The sequence below is a fragment of the Xyrauchen texanus genome, chromosome 49 (assembly GCF_025860055.1).
Source record: "Xyrauchen texanus isolate HMW12.3.18 chromosome 49, RBS_HiC_50CHRs, whole genome shotgun sequence".
Classification (NCBI taxonomy): Eukaryota; Metazoa; Chordata; class Actinopteri; order Cypriniformes; family Catostomidae; genus Xyrauchen; species Xyrauchen texanus.
Window position 1 is genome coordinate 867230 of NC_068324.1, and position 25970 is coordinate 893199.

Genomic DNA, 25970 nt, shown 5'->3' on the forward strand with positions numbered 1-25970 from the left:
ATACAAGTGTGTGTGTGTGTGTGTGTGTGTGTGTGTGTGTGTGTGTGTGTATTCTCTGTTTACTGTATTATAGAGACCTGCAGGACAACTGAATACATGATGCAGATACAAGTGTGTGTGTGTGTGTGTGTGTGTGTGAGTGTGTGTGTGTGTGTGTGTGTGTGTGTGTGTGTGTGTGTGTGTGTATTCTCTGTTTACTGTATTATAGAGACCTGCAGGACACCTGAATACATGATACAGATACAAGTGTGTGTGTGTGTGTGTGTGTGTGTGTGTGTGTGTGTGTGTGTGTGTGTGTGTATGTGTGTGTGTGTGTGTGAGTGTGTGTGTGTGTATTCTCTGTTTACTGTATTATAGAGACCTGCAGGACAACTGAATACATGATGCGGATACAAGTGTGTGTGTGTGTGTGTGTGTGTGTGTGTGTGTGTGTGTGTGTGTGTGTGTGTGAGTGTGTGTGTGTATGTGTGTGTGTGTGTGAGTGTGTGTGTGTGTATTCTCTGTTTACTGTATTATAGAGACCTGCAGGACAACTGAATACATGATCTGCGGATACAAGTGTGTGTGTGTGTGTGTGTGTGTGTGTGTGTGTGTGTAGTGTGTGTGTGTGTGTGCGTGTGTGTGTGTAGCGTGTATTTATCACTTTGTGGGGACCAAATGTCCCCATAAGGATAGTAAAACCCGAAATTTTTGACCTTGTGGGGACATTTTGTCGGTCCCCATGAGGAAAACAGCTTATAAATCATACTAAATTATGTTTTTTGAAAATGTAAAAATGCAGAAAGTTTTCTGTGAGGGTTAGGTTTAGGGGTAGGGTTAGGTTTAGGGGATAGAATATAAAGTTTGTACAGTATAAAAACCATTATGTCTATGGAAAGTCCCCATAAAACATGGAAACACAACATGTGTGTGTGTGTGTGTGTGTGAGACAGTGTGTGTGTGTGTGTGTGTAAAAAACAACAGTGGCATTATGTAAACTAACTGGCATTTAAAGGGTTAAAATACTGAAAATAATTGAATATTTGGTAGTGATGATCAGGACTGATGCTGGTTAAAAAATGTAACTCACTGAAAATGTAAAATAATATTAATATCTAATATTATTTTGGCAGTTTTTTGACACAGACATTTTTGTCCTCCGACGAGTAACTGATTAAATTGTGACGCACAAGAGTTAAATAACTGTAAATACACAAAAGCCTATGCTAATACAGCATGCTAACATGCTAGCACAGGCTACGTTCAATCAAACGTTATTTTTAGCACCATAACTGAAACATTTGAGCATATAATTACATATAATATTATTAAATATGATCATATATCTGAATTAGTGAGACTTCTTTTAGCCAGAGAACTTTGTAAGAACAGTCTAGCGGACTGTTAGCGGGACGGTAAGAGATTTCAGTAGTGCTAGTTTGACGTTGTTTTGACCCCGTCTGGATTTAAGGCTATTCTGAGGCCAGTCTTTGACGCAAAATATGTTAAAACATTTAAATATACACAACAATCAATTATTTACATTCTCATATCAAGCTGCTCGCTGTCGTCAGACGCTCTTAAATAGACATGTTAGAGTCGTTCGTGTCCAGAGGACAAACGGGTTCAGTAGATCGTTTGGACAGTAAAATACTTTTGCCATTGTTAAAAACAAAACAGATCTCTTTTACGACAACACGGTGCCCAAATAAAAACCAAAACACACAAAACAATTCAATAAAAGAAAATACTTGGACAGTTTTCTAAAACACACACACGGAGAAGTTTCCCCACGAGGTATCGTTCAACAAACCGAGCGTGTGTGTCATGGGGAGCGAGGAAACGGGACGTTTTGGCGAGCTGGTCGAAACCAGCACCACAGCTGCCGGACCTGAAAGAGACGGACGCCATATCAGTTACGACGGCGGTCTTGATGTCGGGGATTCAATGAGGGAGTCTTTCTCTTGAAGAGCTGTTTACACCGCCTGCGTCATTTACTGCTTCGTTTTCGACACTTTTCTCTCACTGGATGTGAACAAGAAGACCAGTGTGAGGGTGAGGAAGACATTTTCCACAGAATCCTCCACAGCGGCCGTAGATTCTGACTCCGTCCTACGAAATAACACACATATTAAAAACAAGGTTACACAAACTCTCACATACACAAACACACACACACACACTAACACACTCACACACACGCTCACACACACTATCACACACGCTTACACACACACACATTCACACACTAACTCACACACTAACTCACACACTCACTCACACACACACGTACACTCACACACTCACTCACACACACACTCACACACACTCACACACACACACACGCACGCACGTACACGCACGCTCACACACATACACGCACGCTCACACACACTCACGCTCACACACACGCACGCTCACACACACACTCACACACGCACGCACACACACGTACACGCACGCTCACACACACGCACGCTCACACACACGCACGCTCACACACACACTCACACACACACACACACACTCACACACGTGCCAACATGTAAAACTCCACCATTTACCGCGGCGTCCTCACCTCTGACCGGTGCACTTTGACTGTCACATGGTTGCCCTGGGAAACCCATTTAGTCGAATCTGCGACCGTTAGCCCAGTGCCTGTGAGGTTGATACTGAACTGACCCTAATCACAAAAAATACAAAGTTACTAAATAAAAATGCATTATTTAAATTTAAATGATATTTTATTGCTTTAAGATAAATTAGATTAAAGTTAACCAGCATTGACCAGATGTAAAAAAGGCTGCATTGACAGTGACTAAGCAGAGGATTGGCAAACATTAATCAATAGACCACATTTCTACTGATGGTGTGAAGAAATATAATGAAGACTGAAGACAGTATGTAAGTGTGCATCATACCTGAGGACATTTAGCAGCACTATAACAGTCTCCTGAAGTGGCGAACGGGATGGAGCGACCAAACAGTGTTTGACTAAACTTCCCATCAGTCGCTGAAACACGACAACAAGAAGAACGTCAGCATTACAATAAACAATAAAATGACCCTCTATTCTAGATGTGAGTATTTATGACACTGTGCCTTTTTTGACCTTAGTGGTTACGAAAGCGCTTTACACTGTGACTCTCACACACACACACCAATGATGGCAGAGCTGCATGTAAGGCTCTAGTCTGCCATTGGGAGCAACTTGGGGTTCAGTGTCTTGCCCAAGGACACTTCGGCATGTGGAGTCATGTGGGCCGGGAATCGAACCGCCAACCCTGCGATTAGCAGCCGACCTGCTGTACCAACTGAGCTAAACATGGCCAACCCATGTGACTGTGTCCCATTCACACACACACACACACACACACACACACACACACACACACACACACACACACACACACACACACACACACACACACACACACACACACACACACACACACACACACACACACACACACACACACAAACCAATGGCGGCAGAACTGCATGTAAGGTGCTAGTCTGCCATTGGGAGCAACTTGGGGTTCAGTGTCTTGCCCAAGGACACTTCGGCATGTGGAGTCATGTGGGCCGGGAACTGAACCGCCAACCCTACGATTAGTGGCCGACCCGCTCTACCACCTGAGCCACAGCTTCTCCAAGATGTATGTATTGGTGGAAATAAATAACAGCAGAATATCGACTCACTGATGATGCGCATGCTGGAAAGATCCAGTCGCAGGCGGTGGAAGACGGTGTAACCGGCCGCGCCATAATCGTTCCTGCACGCGCAGTCCTGCCTCTTGCTGCCGTTATATGGACATTCAAACGGGTTTTGCAACCTGGAAATAAATGTTTGATGATGTCACAAGGGGGAGACATAAGTAAGTAAGGCATAACGTGCATAACAAATAAATACATGGACTTGAAATATAGATTTTTGTCGAGCACTGCAATGATAGGAAGTCGCTTGTCTAGCAATCAAAGATATAGTGGAATATTTGACCGCAGAATGCAGCTATTGACCAACCACAATAATGTATGACATCACAAAGGTGATGTGTCAAGTGTATGGATGGTAAACATGTACCTGTATGCATACACCTCAGAGTAATTGTCCGTTTGCCTACTGCGCAGGGTCACATACTCTTTCGGGTACCCGCTTTGCATTTCCGCACAGTAAATCTGGAGAATCTTGGATCGGATTTTGAGGTAATGCTCTCCATCTTTCCTGATGCCTTCCTTGATCTGGAGCTCACGGCAGCTTGTGCAAAGTTCACCTGGTGAAGACGAATAAAAACCAATGAATTCAAACTAGGACTGTATTGGTAGTGGTGTGACTATTTCAGTTACATTGCGATGGTGGAAAAGTTTCAACCAGTACAAGTTTTCTTTAGTGTTTGCGCATCAGGACTGTTTGATGATATTTGCACGCAAGAGTGATGATGTGAAAATACAGAGCGAGTTTGAAGCTGTAACAATGACTAAAGTTTTTGAAACTTTTGCGGTATATTTAGGGGCCAAGCACCGAAGGTCTTTTTTCTGGCTGGGAGTCTATGGCAGCCCATAGAACCCATTGGAGGAAAGTTGTGAAATTTGGCACACAGATAGGGGACCCTCTGAAATGTAACAAACCCAAATTTGGGGTCTTTAACTCAAACCCTCTAGCGCCACCAACAGTTCAAACTTGCGCACACATCTCCATGTTCTAACCTAACCGTAAAACCTTTCAACCGGAAGACCTAGATATTTATTCTCCCCCTCTGATTCCTCGGGTCATGCTGATTCCCAATAGGTCATATGTTTCAAAGCTCCGCCTACTAGATTTTCTGGAATGTAGAATTTTCCTAAAAAAAAATTCAGACATGTCCAAGGCCGTATATCCGATATGCACAAAATTTGTCATGCATCATCCATTGACACAGGGGACAAACATTTACCAAAAGCTTTTTCACAGACCGAACCATTCTCAAATAACGCTTCAACGAATTCAACGGCAAGCACATCAAAATTGACAACGCTTTGCCGTGTTGACACGAAACTCGATATATGTTATAGCCATCATGACTTGAGGGTACCTGCTCTGTTTCAGCACAGTGCCACCAAGTGGTAGAGCGGGTCGGCCATTAATCTTAGGGTTGGTGGTTCGATTCTCGGCCCACATGACTCCACATGCCGAAGTGTCCTTGGGCAAGACACTGAACCCCAAGTTGCTCCCAATGGCAGGCTAGCACCTTACATAGCAGCTCTGCCGCCATTGGTGTGTGTGTGTGTGTGTGAATGGGTGAATGTGTCGCAGTGTAAAGCGCTTTGAATACCACTAAGGTTAAAAAGGCGCTATATAAGTGCAGACCATGCTTTTAACTTCTATACAGCTTGGTCTTTTTAGATTCCTTGGGGCATAACGATTCCCAGTCTTCCTATGTCAGCCATATTGGCCGTTGGCCATTTTGAATGATGTGCAATGCTGTATTTTACAAACGCATTGGCGCATTGTTACAAAAATTGGTCTGCATGATCGGCACCATGCCCTAAGGGTACCTACAAAGATTGGGGTCAGCACCAAATTATGGTCAAAAGATATGATGAAATGTTTATTAACACCAAACGGTTCTCGAATAGTGCTCTAACAAAGTAGATAGCAAGGTGACAAAACGCATCTGACGCTGCAACGCTTTGGCGTAATGACATGAAACACACCCTGACCGCACCATTTAAATTGGATGACAGCGCCACCTATTGGCTAAAAGTTCGATTTTTTATTTATTATAATTAAATCTACTTTTGTCTTTTATACTGCTTTTCTTAAAACCATAATCAGTGATGTCCAATCATACTCCTGTACATGCCGTTGGTGTGCTTGGCCCCATAATTGTTTGGTGTGGTGGTGGCGAAGTGGGCTAAGGCACATAACTGGTAATCAGAAGGTTGCTGGTTTGATCCCCACAGCCACCACCATTGTGTCCTTGAGTAAGACACTTAACTCCAGGTTGCTCCGGGGGGATTGTCCCTGTAATAAGTGCTCTGTATAATACATTGGTAATCAGAAGGTTGCTGGTTTGATCCCCACAGCCACCACCATTGTGTCCTTGAGTAAGACACTTAACTCCAGGTTGCTCCGGGGGGATTGTCCCTGTAATAAGTGCACTGTAAGTCACTTTGGATAAAAGCATCTGCCAAAATCATAATTGTAAATAATTGTGTTTGTTTGGCTCAGTGCAAAGTTTTACACAGGACTCTTAAGGTACTTCGAAGAATACTATGTTACTACAGTGGTACCGTCCCAGGCTAGTGTTTGGTGCTTACTTGTTAGAGAATGTAGTGCACTGTCATCAGTATATACTCACAGTCTGTCTGTCTGCAGGTGGCACGAGACTCTGGCCGTGTGGACACGGGACACGTATTGGACGGGACATTTTCATCACTGAGACACTCGACACGCCTCTCCATCACGCCGGCACCACATGACTGAGAACACTGAACAATACCACGCACTTTAAGATGTAGTTCATCTATGCATGATCATTCTGTCATTATTTTCTCACCCGGGCACTCAGTGGGCACGCATATGAGGCACATTCCACATTCACACATTCTGAGGGCAAATGTACAGATATCAGTGGAAAAGCAGATAGTAATACACACACACACACATACACACACACACACACACCTTGCTCCAAGGGCTGACTTTCCAGTGTGTGGGTAAAGGGCACTGTTTGAGCTGGCACGGTCTGGTATCAGGCGGCGTGGGCTCAGAGCATTCAGAGGGCAGAGCTTGAGAATATGAGGGCACTGCTGAACAATAGACCGCCCGACGCTGAAGTCCAAAACCACAAATCGCTGAACACTGAAACACACACGTCATCATATGTGCTGTAGAGTAATACTGTGCATGCAAAACAAAGACATTTAAACTTCCTTTTATTCCGTCTCATTAAAGGTGCAGTCAGTAAGTACCTGTTCATGTCCATGTTCGTGTAGCATGTTCATATTAATAATGATAAGAATAATAATAATAATGATAATAATAAAAATAACAACAATAATAATAATAATGATATTAATAATGATAATAACAACGATATTAATAATGATAATAATAATAATAGTGATATCAATAATAATTATAATAATGATAATAATAGTGATAATAATAATGATATTAATAATAATAATAACAACAACAACAATAATAATGATAATAATAATAATAGTGATATCAATAATAATTATAATAATGATAATAATAGTGATAATAATAATGATATTAATAATAATAATAATAATAACAACAATAATAATGATGATAATAATAATAATAACAATAATAATGATATTAATAATGATAATTATATTAATAATGATAATATTAATAATAATAATAATAATGATAATAATGATATTAATAATGATAATAATGTTATTAATAATGATAATAATAATATTGATATTAATAATGATAGTATTAATAATAATAATAATAATAATAATAAAGATAATAATGATATTAATAAAGATAATAATGATATTAATAATGATAATAATGTTATTAATAATGATAATAATAATAATTATATTAATAATGATAATGATATTAATAATGATAATATTATTAATATTGATAATAATGATATTAATAATAATAATAATGATAATGATATTAATAATGATAATATTAATAATAATGCTAATAATGATATTAATAATGATAATATTAATAATAATAATAATAATGTTTATAATGATATTAATAATAATAATAATGATAATAATGTAGCGCCTTAACAGAGTTCAATAACACTTAACAATCTCAAATTCAGCCCAGTTTAAATAATAATAAGAAAAAAGACAGAAAAGAGCTTCAGTGTCTTTGTTTTACATCCGGAGGAATATTCCTAATAGATGAAATCTATATGAAGCATTTTAACTTTTGTCTTAACCAGTTAATTACCCTAATCACTGATGTGGATATAAATGTGGTCAACTTTACGAGACGGATAGACGAGCTCTGATGTTAAATCATATATTAACCTCATACTCAGGTTTAGATTATAAATAAATACATGAGTATCACGTGTGAGTCGTGTGATACATTAACATAGACATTTCAAGAAGTGGAACATGTATATGATGTCATATCTTAATTAATGTTACACTTGACAACTCCAAACGCACGCAATTAACAGAGTCAAGACCACGCCCATCCAATCTCAAATCACACCGTGCGCATGCACATAAGGTTTACACTTACTGGCTGCACAGATTCATAAACTCTTTGTAATTTTGGATATGTTTATTTAAAATGTTCAGAGGGACACATGGCTTGAAAATGCAAATTCTGTTCCAGGTCTTTGGACTACAACCTGAACAGCACTGAATGATGTACCTGACTCCACGCTGTAGTAACCCAGACGTGTTGACAGGGGACGCCGTGACACGACTCGTGTGTGGCGGGTTCAGAAGAGGCGTCACACATACGGTCAGAAACTGCGTTCATCTCGCCATCCACGCAAAACACTGTTCGAGTCCTCACACCCCGTCCACATGTGGCGTTACACTACACACACACACAGACACACACACACACACACAGACACAGACACAGACACACACACACACACACACACACACACAGACACACACACAGACACATACACACACACACACACACACACACATTGATATACACACACACATACACACACACACAGACACACACACACACACATACACACACACACACACACACACACACACACACACACACAGACACACACACACACACAGACACACACACACACACAGACACACACACACATACACACACACAGACACACACAGACACACACACATACACACACACACACACATACACATTGACATACACACACACACACACACACACACACACACAGACACACACGTGTTATTTAACAAAGTACACTTTCTCATTTTGTATTTCTTAATGAATGTTCTTGGTCTTATAGTTCTTGGTTCTTGCATGTAATGATGAAGTTCCTCCACACAGGGACAGTGTGGGACCATGAGCTGAATCTCAACACAACATATAAACAAGAACCATATTTGACTGTGTGACCCGTTTTAGGTGAAATATTTGTGTAAAATAACGGGACACAAATCAAACAGACTACATTTCAGAGGATGCATGAAGCAGAAGAACCGTTTCAAACAGAGGCACCTCAGAAGTCTCGTCAGATATCTGTTCCTGCTCTCGTGTTGAGATTTAGTGATGAAAAGTGAGACAGAGAGACGGGTGGTTTGTTAAAGATGACGTGTTTCCTCTCAGAAGTTAAAGGGGAATCTGGGCTCAATGTTTGATCTGTGATCTCTCTTGTGAATATGATGATGTTATCACTGAATCCCTCAATCCAGAGACACGGGTAACCTCAGACAACATATACAGGTCATGCTTCACCACAAAATCAAAAGAAAACAGAAAAATCCATTTTGTATTAAGAAAATGAAGCCTAATATATATATATATATATATATATATATATATATAAATCTATATGATTATATATATAAAACTATATGATTATTAATATTTATAAAACTATATAATTACTAATATATATATACAGGTATATATATATATACTTATTATATAATTTATATATAATGCTTTCTTTTATGCACAAAATAATTTAATATTTTGGTCTTTTAACTTCTTTTTGAGATTCATCCAAACACTTCTTCTCTAATCTGTCTTTTTCCTCTTTCAACAGCGATTTTCCACTCCAGCGCCCTCTTTGTGTCTCTTGAGAGACTGTAGGTCTGTATCTTGTTCTTGTTAAATAACTCTCTTTAAACTGTGTTCCCATCTCCTCTCTCTGTGCCTCAGTCGGAAACTTTAGACAAGTCTTCCCACAATGCCTCTGAAAGCCTCATCGAGCCGGTTCTGCCACACACAGCGATCGCGTCTCATTAATTAAACATGTAAGATCGCTCCTGCTGTCTGCCTTTAAACGCAGCAATACACTGTTACTCACAATTAAAGCAAAACGCTTCCTTCTGTGTTTCTCAGGACGCTTCATAGTGAGCAGACTCATTTAATGAACATTAGGTCCCTGTTTAATAATGCTAAAAGATAAAGTTCAAAGGTCAAAGTCCCACACACAGAGCTCACATGTTATCCTGGAAAACTCTGTGACTCTGTGACGAGCGGCTCGACGTGTGAACCTCTGACTCAACCAATGGACTGAGTTTGGGGCGGAGCTTTTGGTGAATTGACCAATAGCAGATGGAGGGCGGGACAGAGGGAGTCAATATACAGCTTTACTCACATCTGTCCACTCGTGTGTTGTCCAGATGTGTGATTGACACTCCGTGTGGAAGCAGGACTGAACGCTCGCAGGACGATCACGCATGTCGCACATCTCATCACTGACTCGACCTTTGCCCTTAGACCTGCAGAACACCTCACGGGTCTGAGCACCAACGCCGCAAGTCACTGAACACTGTGAGAACACACACACATAATAAAGACAATCAACGCAAGACCTCATGAACATTTAGCTCATATTTATATCAAAGAGAAACTCAATCGTCATGTTCATATTTCTACACGCTCTTTGATGAACGTCACTCTGCGGGTAATTCAGGGTTTGCTTTGGAAGTCGCACAAAGAACACTGTGAAATATGATGGAATACGTCTTTGCTTTGACATAAAACAACGTTAATCAGAACCTGGGTGAGACAGACACATTATTATTGTGGAATCACATTAATGTGATAGTGATGATTTCTTGGGTTCAGCTGCGTTTGTTCAGTATTAGCATGATTAGCATCATACCTGAAATGCACTTTATGGTAGTATGTGAACACAAACACAAAATGTATTGGAATACAGTAATATGGACTACTTTTATGATCTTTTTGGTAGTTTTTGATGTTGACTTTATAATGACTTTATAGTCATTATATAGAAAATAGCTGCATGTAAAAAAAAAAAAGAATTTAAGATTTTTTTTTTGTTGCAAATATACAATTAATTCTACCTTTGGGACCATTAAGATATTTAACATTGTGCCATTTTTCTCATGACAATTAAACATATTATGTTAAACACACACAATTATATAAAAAAATGACAGTGACAATGACTCTCTATCACAATTGTGTATAATATATATATATATAAATAAACATATACAACAGTTAGTTCCGGTCCTCGATTCTGATTGGACGAGAGCCGTTCCATGAGCACTGATGGTGTGACATCATCATCACTGGGACGCTTCACTGTTTATACATCACTCCGCTTGTTTTCGTGCTGTAAGAGCAGTGCAGATGTGTTAAGAGCTACTGTTTGTCTTTTTTTTTTAATTACATATGTTATCCAGCAGGTGGCGGCAAAAGACCATTTTTGTGTGTAATTTGAGCCAGTGAGATGACGTGAAGAACTCATAGAACATCTCTCATCCAATCAGATTCAAGGACCGGAACTAACTATTGTGTGTATATATATATATATATATATATATATATATATATATATATATATATATAAGTATATATATTTAAATAATGGCCCAATGCAAAGACTCCTGAAAAAGGCTTTCTTTTCTTTAACCAAAATAGTTCCATATTTTTGTCTTTTGATTTTGGGATTCTATATGAGATTCACCATATTCACTCTTTATGAGATAAAAGCCGCAATGCATAAAGCAATGCAAGTACGTCAGTTATTTGTAATGTAACCTCATTTGTAAGTCCCTTTGGATAGAAGTGTCTGCTAAATGATTCAATGTAAATGTAAGTACGCATGGCCACAAGGGGGCGCTGGAGCGGGCGTTAAACTGTCGTCTTCTGTGGTCAGTTGTCTTCTTCAGGTCAACTACTGTCATGGCGGAGCGACAGATTGAAGAGAATCTTGTTAAGCGTGTTAGTTAAAGCTCGTTAACCTGCAGACATGTTTATAGCAACAGTTATAACGGTGCAGACGTTTGAAGGTAACTCTGTCTCCCCCTTGATGTTTGTTATCGCTATAGTAACACAAGAATCAGAATTTAGAATCATTTAAATATTTGAATTATTCGAAATGACAAATGTAAAGTTTCCTCTGACACTGGGTGTGTTTACATGCACATTCTTGCACTGATTATGCTTAAAAGGCAACATGTGTGGTCATGTAAACACAATATATTAAAGTCAGAAACAGTATAGGAATAAACCCATCGACACGGGTACATTTTTAGCCCAATACCTTGATTTTCCAGCTATTATATACATTAATGGCTTCTTGATTTCAGCACAAACACACACTTGTAACACACATTCGCTCTGAGAGCTTCTGCGAGCTGGTGCGGACTGTTTTCAGTACGTTTCGGGGTGTCGCATAATAAGATTTAAAGCATGTTGTTATGCTCTGCATGGATTTCATGCTTTATGGAGGTATGTGCAGGACAGTGATTGCTTCCAGACCCCAGAGGAGAGCGATGTTTGGGGTTTGGGGGCAAGATCGGGGCAGGAGCGGGCGTGGAGTCAGGAAGAACTGGGCGCCTCAGATGACTGTACATGAACATGATGATGTCAGCGGGAGAGGTGAATAATGACTTGACAACAGCACAGCCAATCAGATTCAACAGTTACATTGTTGCATTAGCAAACTTTAAACCACAAACATGTTAAGATTTTGATTTGATGCTATTGAATTATTTTTTAAAGCCTACTTTATACAACAGAAAAAGCCAAATTGTTTTCTCCTGAATGAACTAAAACAGCCTACCTACATTTATACCACATATGGCATCATTTTTAAATAGTTTGGTGAAGTTTTAACCAATCCGCAGCACTTTTTGACAAGCCAAGATGTCCTAGGTCAAGAATTTAAAAATTCGAACTAAACAAAGCTTGTTTTCCCAGTTCGTATAAATGTACATTTTTGTTCAAGAACCATTAAAAACATCTCTTAGGCGGGAAAATACTCATATAGCTATAAACATGCCAACAGTTTAACTAACAGCTGACATGGACGAGAATATTGATCGTAGAAAAAGATAGTTGGCATTAATGGCTGCTTTGGTGCCCCTTGTGGCAACATTGAGAATGCAACGCATATTTCTAGTCTTAACCTAAACCTAATGTAAAAATGTAAGTATAAATTAATTTAATGATTAATAAAGATTACACCATTTCAGGGGGTCTGGGTATCTCAGCGAGTATTGACGCGGACTATCACCGCTGGAGTCATGAGTTTGAATCCAGGGCGTGCTGAGTGACTCCAGCAGGTCTCCTTAGCAACCAAATTGGCCCGGTTGCTAGGGAGGGTAGAGTCACATGGGGTAACCAAATTGGCCCGGTTGCTAGGGAGGGTAGAGTCACATGGGGTAACCAAATTGGCCCAGTTGCTAGGGAGGGTAGAGTCACATGGGGTAACCAAATTGGCCCGGTTGCTAGGGAGGGTAGAGTCGCATGGGGTAACTAAATTGGCCCGGTTGCTAGGGAGGGTAGAGTCACATGGGGTAACCAAATTTGCCTGGTTGCTAGGGAGGGTAGAGTCCCATGGGGTAACCAAATTGGCTCCAACGTGAGCACACATACCGCTCTCCACCGATTGGTCCTCCAGCTGGGGCAGGGTCCCGCCCTACAGACTTTCTGCATTGTTGGTCGGTTGAGATGTGCGCAGAACTCCTCGTCAATCTGTGTTTGATTCTGGTCCATGCACATGATCTGTCTCTCTTTCAGTCCCTTTCCACACGACACAGAACACTAGAAAGACGAGAGAGAAACCAAAATGATGTCCACATTAAAGGAAATGTTCATCTTTGTGTCGTTCCAAACCCATATGCAGTTATGTTTGTCAGAGGAACTGAATCTTTACGCAGCTTTTTTACTTAATAGCAGCAAAGAGAGCCATAAACACCAGAACACCATAAAAGAAGAATTTAGTATCATAAAAGTAACTTACAAATGTATTGTTTCTACACTCATATTCAACAATAGTTCTATATTTTTCCATCTTTTTTAATTTGATTACATCATTGAAAATGCTTCATTAGATTGTAGTTCATCCCTCATTGTAGACGTCAAGTACACGGTCTTTTATATTTGTCTTTTTGTCCGATTTATAAATATTTTATCTTCAAATCAAAGTTTGTGAGGTTGTGATTCATCTCGGAGCTGGTTGGTTTGGTTGCACAACTCTTTTATGAAGGATTTATTAAATACACTATAGAAATAAATTCATTAAATAAATTAAAACATTAAAAAATCCTAATGGTTTTAAGCCTCATTGTCTTTAAGCAAAATATAATTTCATAGTTTTCCATTCATCAATTTGATCTTGATAAAGAATAAAAGCAACAGGTTTGTACAACACTGAAGAGAGCACATACGCACGCGCACACTCACACACACGCGCACACACACACACATACTCACACACGCGCTCACGCACACACACTCACACACACACACACACACACACTCACACACAGATCATAAACATGGTAATTACAGAGGTATTTTAAACACAGGGCTGAAATCTGCCAGCAGCACACATCAAAGAACACAAAGATAATAGACCAAACATCTACATGCTGGTGGACACACACACACACACATACACATTCAAACACACACACACACATACACATTCAAACACACACACACACACAAACTTTTAGACACACACACACATACACAAACATTTAGACACACACACATACACAAACATTCAGTTACACACACAAACACACACTCACTCATTCAGGAGGGGTAAAGGGGTCAGAGAAGCCACTCCTCAAAACTGCAAAAGGGAAATAGGAGGAAAAACACGGATGAGGCAGAGACGACTGTGAACTCTCTGTAAAGACTCGTGTCTGATGATACTGAGATCAGAGTTAAACTTCACTAATACAGAACTGAAGGCCAGATGGATGAAGGACGACATCATCTTCATCAGGAGGAAATGAGCTCCACATCGCTCGGCTCTGATTGAGGTCAGTCTGATAAAGATGATGTGTCGTTTTAAATCTGAAGCTGGTTCATATGATGAGGCAAAACAACATCTAACACACGACTTTACCTTTAATGCTGTTAGTGTTGAGCTGCTGAAGTTTAGATTTACAGCTCGTCTTTCATCTGAAGAAAGTTTAATCCTGACGCTGACAGAAGCAAATGAAGGAGAACGGCACTAAACGTGTCCAAACCATCAAAAGAAAGTTGAAAATGTAAAGAAAGAAACAAGAAATGATATTTTGCATGAATAAAATGCATTGCATCATGGTATTTTAATTATAAACAGCATTGCCTTACAGGAGTCAGAATAATGATTATAAAAACCCCTTGATTTTTTGGGGGTTAAATTTGACTTTGGCGAGATTCAACCACATCGTGGCTCGTGCAGATGAATTCGTCACCATTTAAAGACAATAAAAGTAGAAAGGTTTCATTGCTGCACACATGGACACATCGATTTATTCCAGTTGCATGAGTGAATAGTCTAATGTAAATTGAAGACTCATCAGAGGTGATACGAGCCGGTAAACAACGAGATCCTGCTGCAACGCATCAATGTACCAGCGCACACACTCAGTGTTTATTTGAGCTAAACGACCGGAACTTTGTGGCCCGAGTCAATTTTAGCATAATAAAGACTTTGTTCAAACAGGCGGCAAAAATGCTGTTCCCGTCTGGACGAATAGCATTGAGGCCACACCCACACTCATTTGTGGATAAATTGGAATTCAAGTGTTACAATCCGTCATTCAATATACATGTGCATTTAACATCATGCACGTTGCGCAATAGTGTCTGTGCGTTTACTGTGTCCTCATATACTCCACTAAGTTGCATTCACTATGTGGTTAATAGTGAATCAGTGAAAGATTGGACCATTTCGGACACGGCAAAAGTATGTGATGTACGATGCATAAAGTCCTACAAAGAATAACGTGAAATTACAGTGAGAAAAAATCATTGTAGTACAATTGTAACTTTTGGTACTTCAACAAAAAGAATAAATTGTCTTGAAATAGTCAGATCATTGTTATTTAACGCAGCCAGAATTCCTCAGATGAGGCCATATTTCAGAAACCGTTGCAAAGCAGAATGCCATCGGCGTTACAGAGCAAGTGTCTGCTTATGAAAACCACATGAACATCTCAAACTCTTCAAAGACACCAATAAATCTGGACTCTTTATGGACTGTCACTCATGGACACTGGCAGCACCTCAAACCGGTGGGAGCACCTCAGTCTGGCCATTCAACTACAGACCGGTCAAATGAAGGGATTGAAATACAATGCAGTTATCATCAATGATAATAAAGAAAGAGTGCAAGTGTCCAACGGGAAACAGACACGTTTTTAAAGTCAATGAAATGTTACAAAGACAAACTTTGCCTGTGGAATAACATGCACCGATGAATCATTCTCAATAAGGGATGTGTATTAGAAAGTACATTATGATTGCATGTTGACTTCATGTGTTTCAAGATCATGAGTTTTGTGTCTTTTGCAGAGATGAGCCGTCTCCACTGCAGCGGTTAACTGGGTAACAACTGGTAAGATCTTTTTTTGTGGAACGCTGACGACCCATCAGTAAATGATTAAACACATAAATAGTCCAGATCGGCACCAAGAACCTGCTCTAGTTACAGGGTAAACTGGGGATGTGAACTTAGAAACACTTCAGCCATGTTAACAGAAGGATTGGAAGCCCTCTATTTCATTATCTACATTATTATAGTACACTCCAAAATAATTAAAAGATTTAAGCATTTCAACATTTTCATTGCTCTCAAAGATGATTCTCATTACCGTAACACAACGGGACGTTTTACTTTGACTGTTTTCATTGTTCTCAAAGATGATTCTCATTACCGCAACACAACGGGACGTTTTACTTTTACTGTTTTCATTGTTCTCAAAGATGATTGTCATTACCACAACACAACGGGACGTTTTACTTTGACTGTTTTCATTGTTCTCAAAGATGATTCTCATTACCGCAACACAACGGGACGTTTTACTTTTACTGTTTTCATTGTTCTCAAAGATGATTGTCATTACCTCAACACAACGGGACGTTTTACTTTGACTGTTTTCATTGTTCTCAAAGATGATTCTCATTACCTCAACACAACGGGACGTTTTACTTTTACTGTTTTCATTGTTCTCAAAGATGATTGTCATTACCGCAACACAACGGGACGTTTTACTTTGACTGTTTTCATTGTTCTCAAAGATGATTGTCATTACCGCAACACAACGGGACGTTTTACTTTGACTGTTTTTATTGTTCTCAAAGATGATTCTCATTACCACAACACAACGGGAAATTTTACTTTGACTGTTTTTATTGTTCTCAAAGATGATTCTCATTACCGAAACACAACGGGACGTTTTACTTTGACTGTTTTCATTGTTCTCAAAGATGATTCTCATTACCTCAACACAATGGGACGTTTTACTTTTACTGTTTTCATTGTTCTCAAAGATGATTGTCATTACCACAACACAACGGGATGTTTTACTTTGACTGTTTTCATTGTTCTCAAAGATGATTGTCATTACCACAACACAACGGGACGTTTTACTTTGACTGTTTTTATTGTTCTCAAAGATGATTGTCATTACCACAACACAACGGGACGTTTTACTTTGACTGTTTTCATTGTTCTCAAAGATGATTCTCATTACCGCAACACAACGGGACATTTTACTTTGACTGTTTTCATTGTTCTCAAAGATGAATCTCATTACCGCAACACAATGGGACGTTTTAATTTGACTGTTTTTATTGTTCTCAAAGGTGATTCTCATTACCGCAACACAATGGGACGTTTTAATTTGACTGTTTTTATTGTTCTCAAAGATGATTGTCATTACCGCAACACTCATTATTACTGTATTGAATAAATAAAAATACTGCATTATAAATACAATTTAAATCATGTATCTTTTTTGCATTACCGTAATGAGAAATAACCATATTTTCATGTTGTGGTAATGAGAACTGGGGGGTAAAATGTGCATAACTCATGAAAATAAGTACAAATACGAAAATAAGTAAAAAGTACAAAAATAAGTAACAAGTAGAAAATTATCTTTTCTATTTGTAAAAGCTTATTTTGTGTTTGTTTCTTTTTATTTTCAATTAAAATAGGACCATGACATTTTCTTGACAGTTTTCGTGAGATTCATCCAGGTGCTTTCACTTTAGAGATTTTAATGCCACAATCTGGAATGTTTGGTTGTATGAAAGTGGTTTTCTGAGCTCCAGGATGGATTCAAACTCAAATAATCAAACCTAAGCATACAAACAGCTTTAAAGTCCCACAAAAGAATAAATTACTAACAGCTAAAATATCAAACACCCTCAAATGAACACATGTGAAAAGATGGTGTTGAGTTGCTCACATCAATACAACACAATTACTCAGCTGAAAATATCTCGAATTTCAAATCTAACAACTGTGAGCTCAATCTAACTTGAAAGAGACGCTTTATGGGGTCTAAAGAGTGACATCCACATACATTTTCAAAGTAAAGAGTGTTTAAAATAGGGCTTTTTTGTCTACATAGAGTTCAATAGAGTTTCACAGTCATTTATCCTCTTTTTAAAAGCTCAGATTGTTTTGTGCTCAGTAAAAAGGGTTTGAAACAAATCTTTGGTGTCTTTATTGTCATTGTACCTGATAAACTATTCATCATTTGAGTCATATTTTTGTCTTGTTCACCAGAACAAGATCAATTTACTTGAGAAGCAGAATGAGGTTTAATATTTTGTCCTGTTTGTGACTTTTATGCAAAAAACAAGAAAAAACGATTCGCCAAAGGGGTAAAAAGAAATCTCGATTCAAAGGGCAAAAAAGATTATTATTCTTGCCCAATTGGCAAATAGTTTTTACTTGCTTCAAGCATAAATCCCACCAAATTTAGTTTGATTTCTCTGAAAACAAGACTTAGTATAATTTACCATTTTGCTTCAAATATTTGTTTCTTGTTTTAAGGATGTTTCGACATTTTCTTACCAGAAAACAAGACAACAATACTCAATAAGAAGATATTTTTTAGCATTTATTAACGTGTTTAATCCTTTCTGTCAGACGTGAGACTGTCCAGTTACCCTACAGTAATTTGGACCACAGAAACCATCAAACGACAGAGCAGCGGTGGAGGGCTGCAGATTCGGTTTCAAAGCATGTTTTGAAGTCAAACACCTGTCATTTGAGTGTCATTAATGCATTCCTCTGCGGCCAGCACTCTGTGTTTACTCTTTTAAACATTCGGGGGGCGGAAACTGCCGAAAGATGCTGCATTTGTTCAACCATATTTGGCCCTGAGGGAAATCTGTGTATCTTGAGTTTATTACATCTTTAAAGTCTCGACCGGAATAGTTTATGGTTCAAGGATACTACTGAACGAGCCCCTTGCGTATACACTTTTCCTTTCTGTCCATTCCATAGCAATTACATTTAATACAATATATCATGTCTACATATGGAGTCAGTTTAGCTGTGAATAGGTTGTACGTCAATGTGAAAGTTGAGTTATTTCCGCAGCTTGTCAAGTTTATATTCCTGTATTCAAATCTCCATTACCAACAAAGGGATTTTCACCTGTATTAAAATCTTTTCCCCAATCTTTGTAGTCAGTGATTGACTTTTTTATCCTGCAATGAACTTTAGTTGAGGTGCACCTAAGACTCCTCTAATCCAGTTGAAATCTGAGAAATTGCCCCAAGACCCAAAGCCAAACGCACAAGAGCTCGATAGCTCTCAAAGTCAACAAATCCATGGGGACGTCTGATCTTTCACCTTCAGGATATCTGAACGAGTTCTTGAGTTTTCCAGAAACTATTACAGACGCAGTGCAAGTGAATCTACTCGCTGTAAAACCCACAAGAGCCGAAATGTCAAACTGTGGATTTACTGTAAAGACTGAACCGGCTGGTGAACCTCGAACCGACTTAAACGCTTCCAGATTCGACTCAACGATGACGGCTCTCAATCCAGCTGCTCGTATCACCTTCCTGGTGCAACGTCTGGGGAAATCAATCGTCTGGCCTTCCTCGATTTCTTCTTTCTAACTCAAGTTTACCCAAGAGTTTTGCAATAGTGATGACGTCAAATATCTTAATTGTCTGCAGTCAATCATTCTTATTTTACAGATGCAATCGCATGCTCAAAGGTTTCAATCAACATGACCAAACTTACTAACATTGCCATCAGTCATGATGTCTAACTTGATGGTTTAAGGGTAAAATAAGAACACAATTGAGAGGATGTTCAGGTAAGAGGATCTTGATTTTTTTTCAGTGCTTCTTAACTGGTTTTGATTCATATATTAGACATAAAGTGAGGAAATAAAGGAATTGTCTATCGTACAAAAGCAACAAAAATGTTCTTTAAATCAAACATCCTTTATATAAATATTAGTATCACTTTAAAATAAAGTTGTATTCATAAACGTTAGCTAATTAGATTCAACAATACTTTTGCAGCTAATGTTCATTTCAACATGCTAATAATTAATTTTTTCATTTAAAGTGGTGTATTTTAACATTAATAGTGCATAATGAACACATGATTATCATTAACCAAGATTAATAAATGCTGTACAAATATATTAATTAATTTTTAGTATGTGATACATATTGCATTAACTAATGTTAAATAATATAATCTTATTATAAAGTGTTTTTTGTGTAGTCGGGCTCATTCAAAGACATTATTTAAAGATTATTATAAATGTTATTATTTATAACAATATTTCATCATATTGAATTAAATAAACTTTATTTAATAAAAATTATATTCTAATTATAAATTATTATATATTTAAATATTAAATTCGTTTATTTTAATTTTGTTAAAAATGTCACAATTAAATTTTATGTAATTTTGTTATTAAATTAAAATGCATAAATCTTAAAAATAAATAAACTGGTTTAAATATATTTTGAGTGTATTTTACTTAAATTTAAGGAAACAAAATTGTGGGTTGAAACAAATAATAAACAATAGGTTTTTCTTTCTTTGGAACTTCAATAAAGTGTTTTTAAAAGGAATTATTCCACTTTCTCAAACTATACAATGTCTTGTTATTAAACTGGCATCTCTTTCCATCATTTGGACATTGAGATTAATAAATGCATTTTAGATTTTGGATTTCAAACGTGTGTTATTGCCAAAACTGAGAAATATAGCTGAGAATTATTCGTGAAGTTTCGACTGAACACTCCTCTGACGTTTGGACAGAAACCGTAAACTCGAGAGCAATGATGTCAGAGTCATGTGACCTGCAGCACTCTCAGAACTCTCCGGGCCAAGTTTCAACAGTCTCCATCTGGAACACATTAAACCACTTCAGTCTGTTTGGAACGTTCCATCATGTTCTAATTACTCATGTACACAAATCAACATCCTGTCATCTCACTTCTAATCAAACCTGATCAATGAAAGACTCCGGACTGCGCTGAGAGTCGATTGTCATCCATTACAGGTGATTTTACTGGTCAAATAAACACGTTTGTGAGATACATTTCCTTGATAAGTTAACTTTAAAATGACATGAATTTCAATAGTGTTGCTCATCAAGATGTGTAAGTGTTTCTGTTGGAAAAAGTAGTTGTGTTGACACTTTATTTGGTGACACGTTACAGTAAAATGGCACGAGATATCATTAACAATGCACATTTAAACAGCACTTATTAATCTTGGTTCATTTATGCAAATAAAACAGGCTGTTGTTAGCGCGTTTGTACACTGTGCATTAAATAACTAGTTCTAAAAATGTATTACTATATCTTGAAGTCTGTAGAAGTGTATTTTATTATTGTTAGTTTGTGACACTAGCTGAAGCATTTCCAATGTTAACAAACACAACCTTATTTTAAAGTGTTACTCGATGTATTGTTGCAGTTAACGTGGTAAATTGAACTATTCTAGAATTCGAAATCTGTAATCTGGATAAGATGGCCCTTTTTCATCATTTTTAATTTTGTGCTATGACAATAAAATTAGGAAATGTTTCTGTTTATTTCCCTTGATAATGTTGGATGATGCATCATAATCATAATCATGTAAATGCTAAATGTTTATTTAAATATGTTACAATCTAAAAATAAATGCACATTGTTCTTAACGGGGGGCGTTCAACACGTCTTACCCTAATGTGTGTCTCTACATTGAGTGTATGGAAACCATATTTCTACTATAATATGAACTACACATTAATACAGAATTAAATCTAAGAAACAGTGTATAAATAACTTTATAGAACCTTTAATTTACACAAATACTGCAAATGATCTGATGCACTTCAAAAATACTTGAATATCGCAAAGAAATTAAGAGTTTACAAACTTGATTTGAATGTTTTGTGTTGAAGTTTTTCATCACTGTCATAATCATTCAAATATGCACTGAAATAAATCCTATAAACATCATTTCTTTGACACAATTATTATTATTTTTTATTTTATCCCCGTTTCTCACCAATGTGGAACGCCCAATTTCCAATGCGCTCTAAGTCCTCATGGTGGCGTGTGGTGGTGCAGTGACTCGCCTCAATCCGGGTGGCGGAGGACGAATCTCAGTTGCCTCCGCGTCTGAGACCGTCAATCCGCGCATCTGATCACGTGACTCGTTGTGCATGACACCGCGGAGACTCACAGCATGTGGAGACTCATGCTACTCTCCACGATCCACACACAACTCACCACACGCCCCATTGAGAGAACCACTAATCACCACCACGAGGAGGTTACCCCATGTGACTCTACCCTCCCTAGCAACCGGGACCATTTGGTTACCCCATGTGACACAACCCTCCCTAGCAACCGGGACCATTTGGTTACCCCATGTGACTCTACCCTCCCTAGCAACCGGGCCAATTTGGTTGCTAAGGAGACATGACTGGAGTCACTCACCACACGCCCCATTTAGAGTGAGAGACACTAATGTGGAGGCAGCCTCAAAATGAAATTTAACAAAGATTACTACTCTACCAGTGAAAAGTTTGGACACACTTGATTGAATTAAACACAGACCGATTTTAATAATAAGACTGACAGTAGGTCAAGGACGCTTTTCGAGTCGAGACCTCACTTTTTAGTGAGCTTTTTTGACTGCTGGAGTCTCGCTCACTGCCCCCTGCTGAAAATACAATAGTAGTAATATTCCTTATTATGGCCCGGAGACCGTAAAACACTACACACTAAAACACTTTATTTCAGAAGTTATTATAACTTGCAACTGAGGATTAACACACTATCAAATTTGATAAAGGTCACAAGTGTTTGTCAGAAATAATCTGCATTATTTTAGAGATAACGCCACAAGTGTGATGCATGAAGATGTTGTTGTAAACGTCAAATGCGGGATGTCCAAATGCATTAAAGCAAACGCCATTAACCAAATGATCCCCAGATGCACGGAGCCGCCGCTGCCAACTCGCTCTGCTTCCCTCTCCAGAGTTTATCAACTTAAAGAAAAAAGCATCATGACATTTACGAGATGCAAGAGGTTTTTTTGTTATTTAGCAGGATTTTACAAGGAACGTCTCTTGACTGGTTTAATGTCTCTAAACACAAATGAACGTATTTAATTAAAGCACGTGTGTGATTTCAGTTATACTCAATATACTCAGAATTGATCAAATCAAGTGTATCAATAATTATTCCATATTTCCTCAAATGTATATTTTATTGCATTCTATTCAATATTTATTTTCATTGCATAAAAGCATTAAATTATAACATAATTATATAACAATTAACAAACACATTAAAGCCTCACACACCCGAGCATTGACATTGATGTATTTTATTTGTATCATCCATGAAAGTTTTCATTTATTTATTTATTTATTTATGATTTAAAAATGTAGATTTTTAAGCATATTTTGTTTTGGGGTGAATTTGTGTGAAACTGTGACTTTCAATATGCAATTTATTGTAACAACAAAACAACTGCTGTGATTTATCTGAGTTTCAACTACTGTCATGTGCAGTTCTGGACTGTTGTTATGAAAAATTGGTATTTCAAAGTTTTAAACAAATGTTGCGTTTAAATGAGAATTAACCGCATGAATTCAAATAAAAAATACCTCAAAATGTAAAACAACGTCAACCATGTGCTCGCAACATCAGGGTCACGGGTTCGATTTTCACTGATCAAATCAGTGCACAGTTTGTAAAAAAAGACAATTGCACAACAGATTAAAAAACAACACAAACTTTCACAACCATGATGAAATTTAATCGTTTTTACAGTGTGAAATAGTTTCGGAACAAACTCAAGTGAGATGTTCGACTACTGAAAGTATTTATGGGATTACAAACAAAACCACACATGATCATGAGCGATGAGCGCTGCCCTGAGATGCACGAGCTCACCTTATAAACACAAGATATCAAGAAATAAACAACAAAAACACAAACACAAACAAAACGGCTGATGGAGAGAGCGCTGGAGGACTGACCAGACGTGAGTTATGAACGCTGCTTTTGAAGAGCCAAAGAAACTTCACAATAAAGCTGAAGACAAATATACAGTTGGAAATAATAATAATAATAATAATAATAATAATAATAATAATAAGGCAAATGTCATGATAAAGCTGCAGCATTGAATGGTCTGTTGTAAACAAATAAATACAATTTAAGTAAAAAAAAAAAATCCTTCAAAGATGCCACGGAGTGAATAACCGACTGCAAATCAAAGAGGTATTTTATGTACTGCCTGACAACTGCAAACATAATAACAATAATCAAGCTTCATGTGCATCGTCCTGTATGTTTACAGATGCATCTTTATAGTCTGTCTTTACATTGAACAGATGAAGAGCTAAAATGCTCTCAAAGTTTCGCTTGCAGAAACTGACTGCAACCTTAAAGGAGCGATATGTGACATATTTACTGTACTAAAGCATAAAATTAGCATCATATGCTATCAGAGATTTAGCATGCTAAGTTGAAATATTGGCTTCTCTGATGCAATGCTACAGCTGTATATTCTACTTTGAAATGTACGCCTTTGTGATCCCGCCCACTGCCCATTACCCAATAGTATTTCGACACCGCGAGTTGCCAGATTTGAAACAAGTTAGCGGGCAAACACAGCATGCTGCAGCCATTGAAGCCAGCAATACAGCTAGCTAGCATTAGCACTGAGTTTATGAGCTGGTTTATAATAAGTAAACTATAAAAACATTGCACACGTATACATTAGCTGATCAACTTACAGAGTAAGGCTCGCCGCTTGCCACTGTCAGTATACTCATTCCTGTTGCGTGCCCTCAATCTGGCAACCCGTGTGAACTTCGAGTCTGGGGAGGAGGGGACGGGGGAGACACCGTACCCATTTTAAACGCTTGATGCCAATGTTACATATTGCTCCTTTAACAGAAGTTATAACTGCAAATAAAGTACAACTGATAATATAAGAAATATAACGCCACAATATGTTAAAAACGCAGCACTACATAAATCAATAGAATTAATTTGACAGTAAATAGTGATTGAATCCTAATTAGCACCAATTCTCAGTGTTCAAACCTGACGATAGAGTTTTAACAGGGTGAATAACTCTTGTAAACGTATTGCCCAATACTCTAAACCTAAAGTCACACTTTATATAGGCGGCCATAACTACTATGTACTAACAGTAAATACATACAAGACTCTGTATGTACCGTGTAACTACATGCCCACATTTTCACTCTGAGGTTGAGGTACGGATAGGTTTTGGGGTACAATTACAAGTGTAAGTACAAAATGTAATGCAAGTACTTTAAATGTAATTACAATGCTTGTATGTACACAATAAGTACATTGTATCACATGGTTAAGCCACTTAATATAAAGTGGGTCCACCTTTAAGTGTAACTAATTAACTTCCGTTGTAATTGTGATTGTTACATGTGTGCAACAAAAATATCACTCATCTTCAACGGTGCTGAAATCTTTGGGCACTTGTTTTTGTTATCTTGTGTTTGATATTTTGTGCATTTTAAAA

The 25970-nt window shown here is 37.9% G+C and overlaps 2 protein-coding genes across 5 annotated transcripts in view; both read right to left on the reverse strand.

Annotated features, from left to right (window-relative positions):
• Positions 1 to 654: 654 nt before the first annotated feature.
• Positions 655 to 25970, reverse strand: part of LOC127640120 (A disintegrin and metalloproteinase with thrombospondin motifs 20-like) — a 97984-nt gene continuing 72668 nt past the window's right edge. The window contains exons 29-38 of the mRNA XM_052122523.1: positions 13544 to 13711; positions 10284 to 10457; positions 8363 to 8533; positions 6647 to 6823; positions 6321 to 6450; positions 4064 to 4253; positions 3682 to 3815; positions 2901 to 2992; positions 2558 to 2662; positions 655 to 2091 (exon numbers count right to left, since the gene is read on the reverse strand). Of these exons, the coding sequence (XP_051978483.1) occupies positions 2002 to 2091; positions 2558 to 2662; positions 2901 to 2992; positions 3682 to 3815; positions 4064 to 4253; positions 6321 to 6450; positions 6647 to 6823; positions 8363 to 8533; positions 10284 to 10457; positions 13544 to 13711 (1431 nt within the window). The 3' untranslated portion in view covers positions 655 to 2001. The remainder of the gene's footprint in view (positions 2092 to 2557; positions 2663 to 2900; positions 2993 to 3681; positions 3816 to 4063; positions 4254 to 6320; positions 6451 to 6646; positions 6824 to 8362; positions 8534 to 10283; positions 10458 to 13543; positions 13712 to 25970) is intronic.
• Positions 14816 to 20306, reverse strand: LOC127640137 (uncharacterized). Of its 4 annotated transcripts, none has more exons than XM_052122550.1 (2): positions 17710 to 20306; positions 14816 to 17394 (listed from the first exon to the last, which is right to left on the reverse strand). In XM_052122550.1, the coding sequence occupies exons 1-2, from the start codon at positions 17878 to 17880 to the stop codon at positions 16645 to 16647; spliced, it is 921 nt and encodes a 306-aa protein (XP_051978510.1). In that variant the 5' UTR covers positions 17881 to 20306; the 3' UTR covers positions 14816 to 16644. The 4 variants fall into 4 exon arrangements, with proteins under 4 accessions (XP_051978510.1, XP_051978509.1, XP_051978508.1 ...); XM_052122549.1 differs by having other exon boundaries at positions 17584 to 20306; XM_052122548.1 differs by having other exon boundaries at positions 14816 to 17016; positions 17143 to 20306.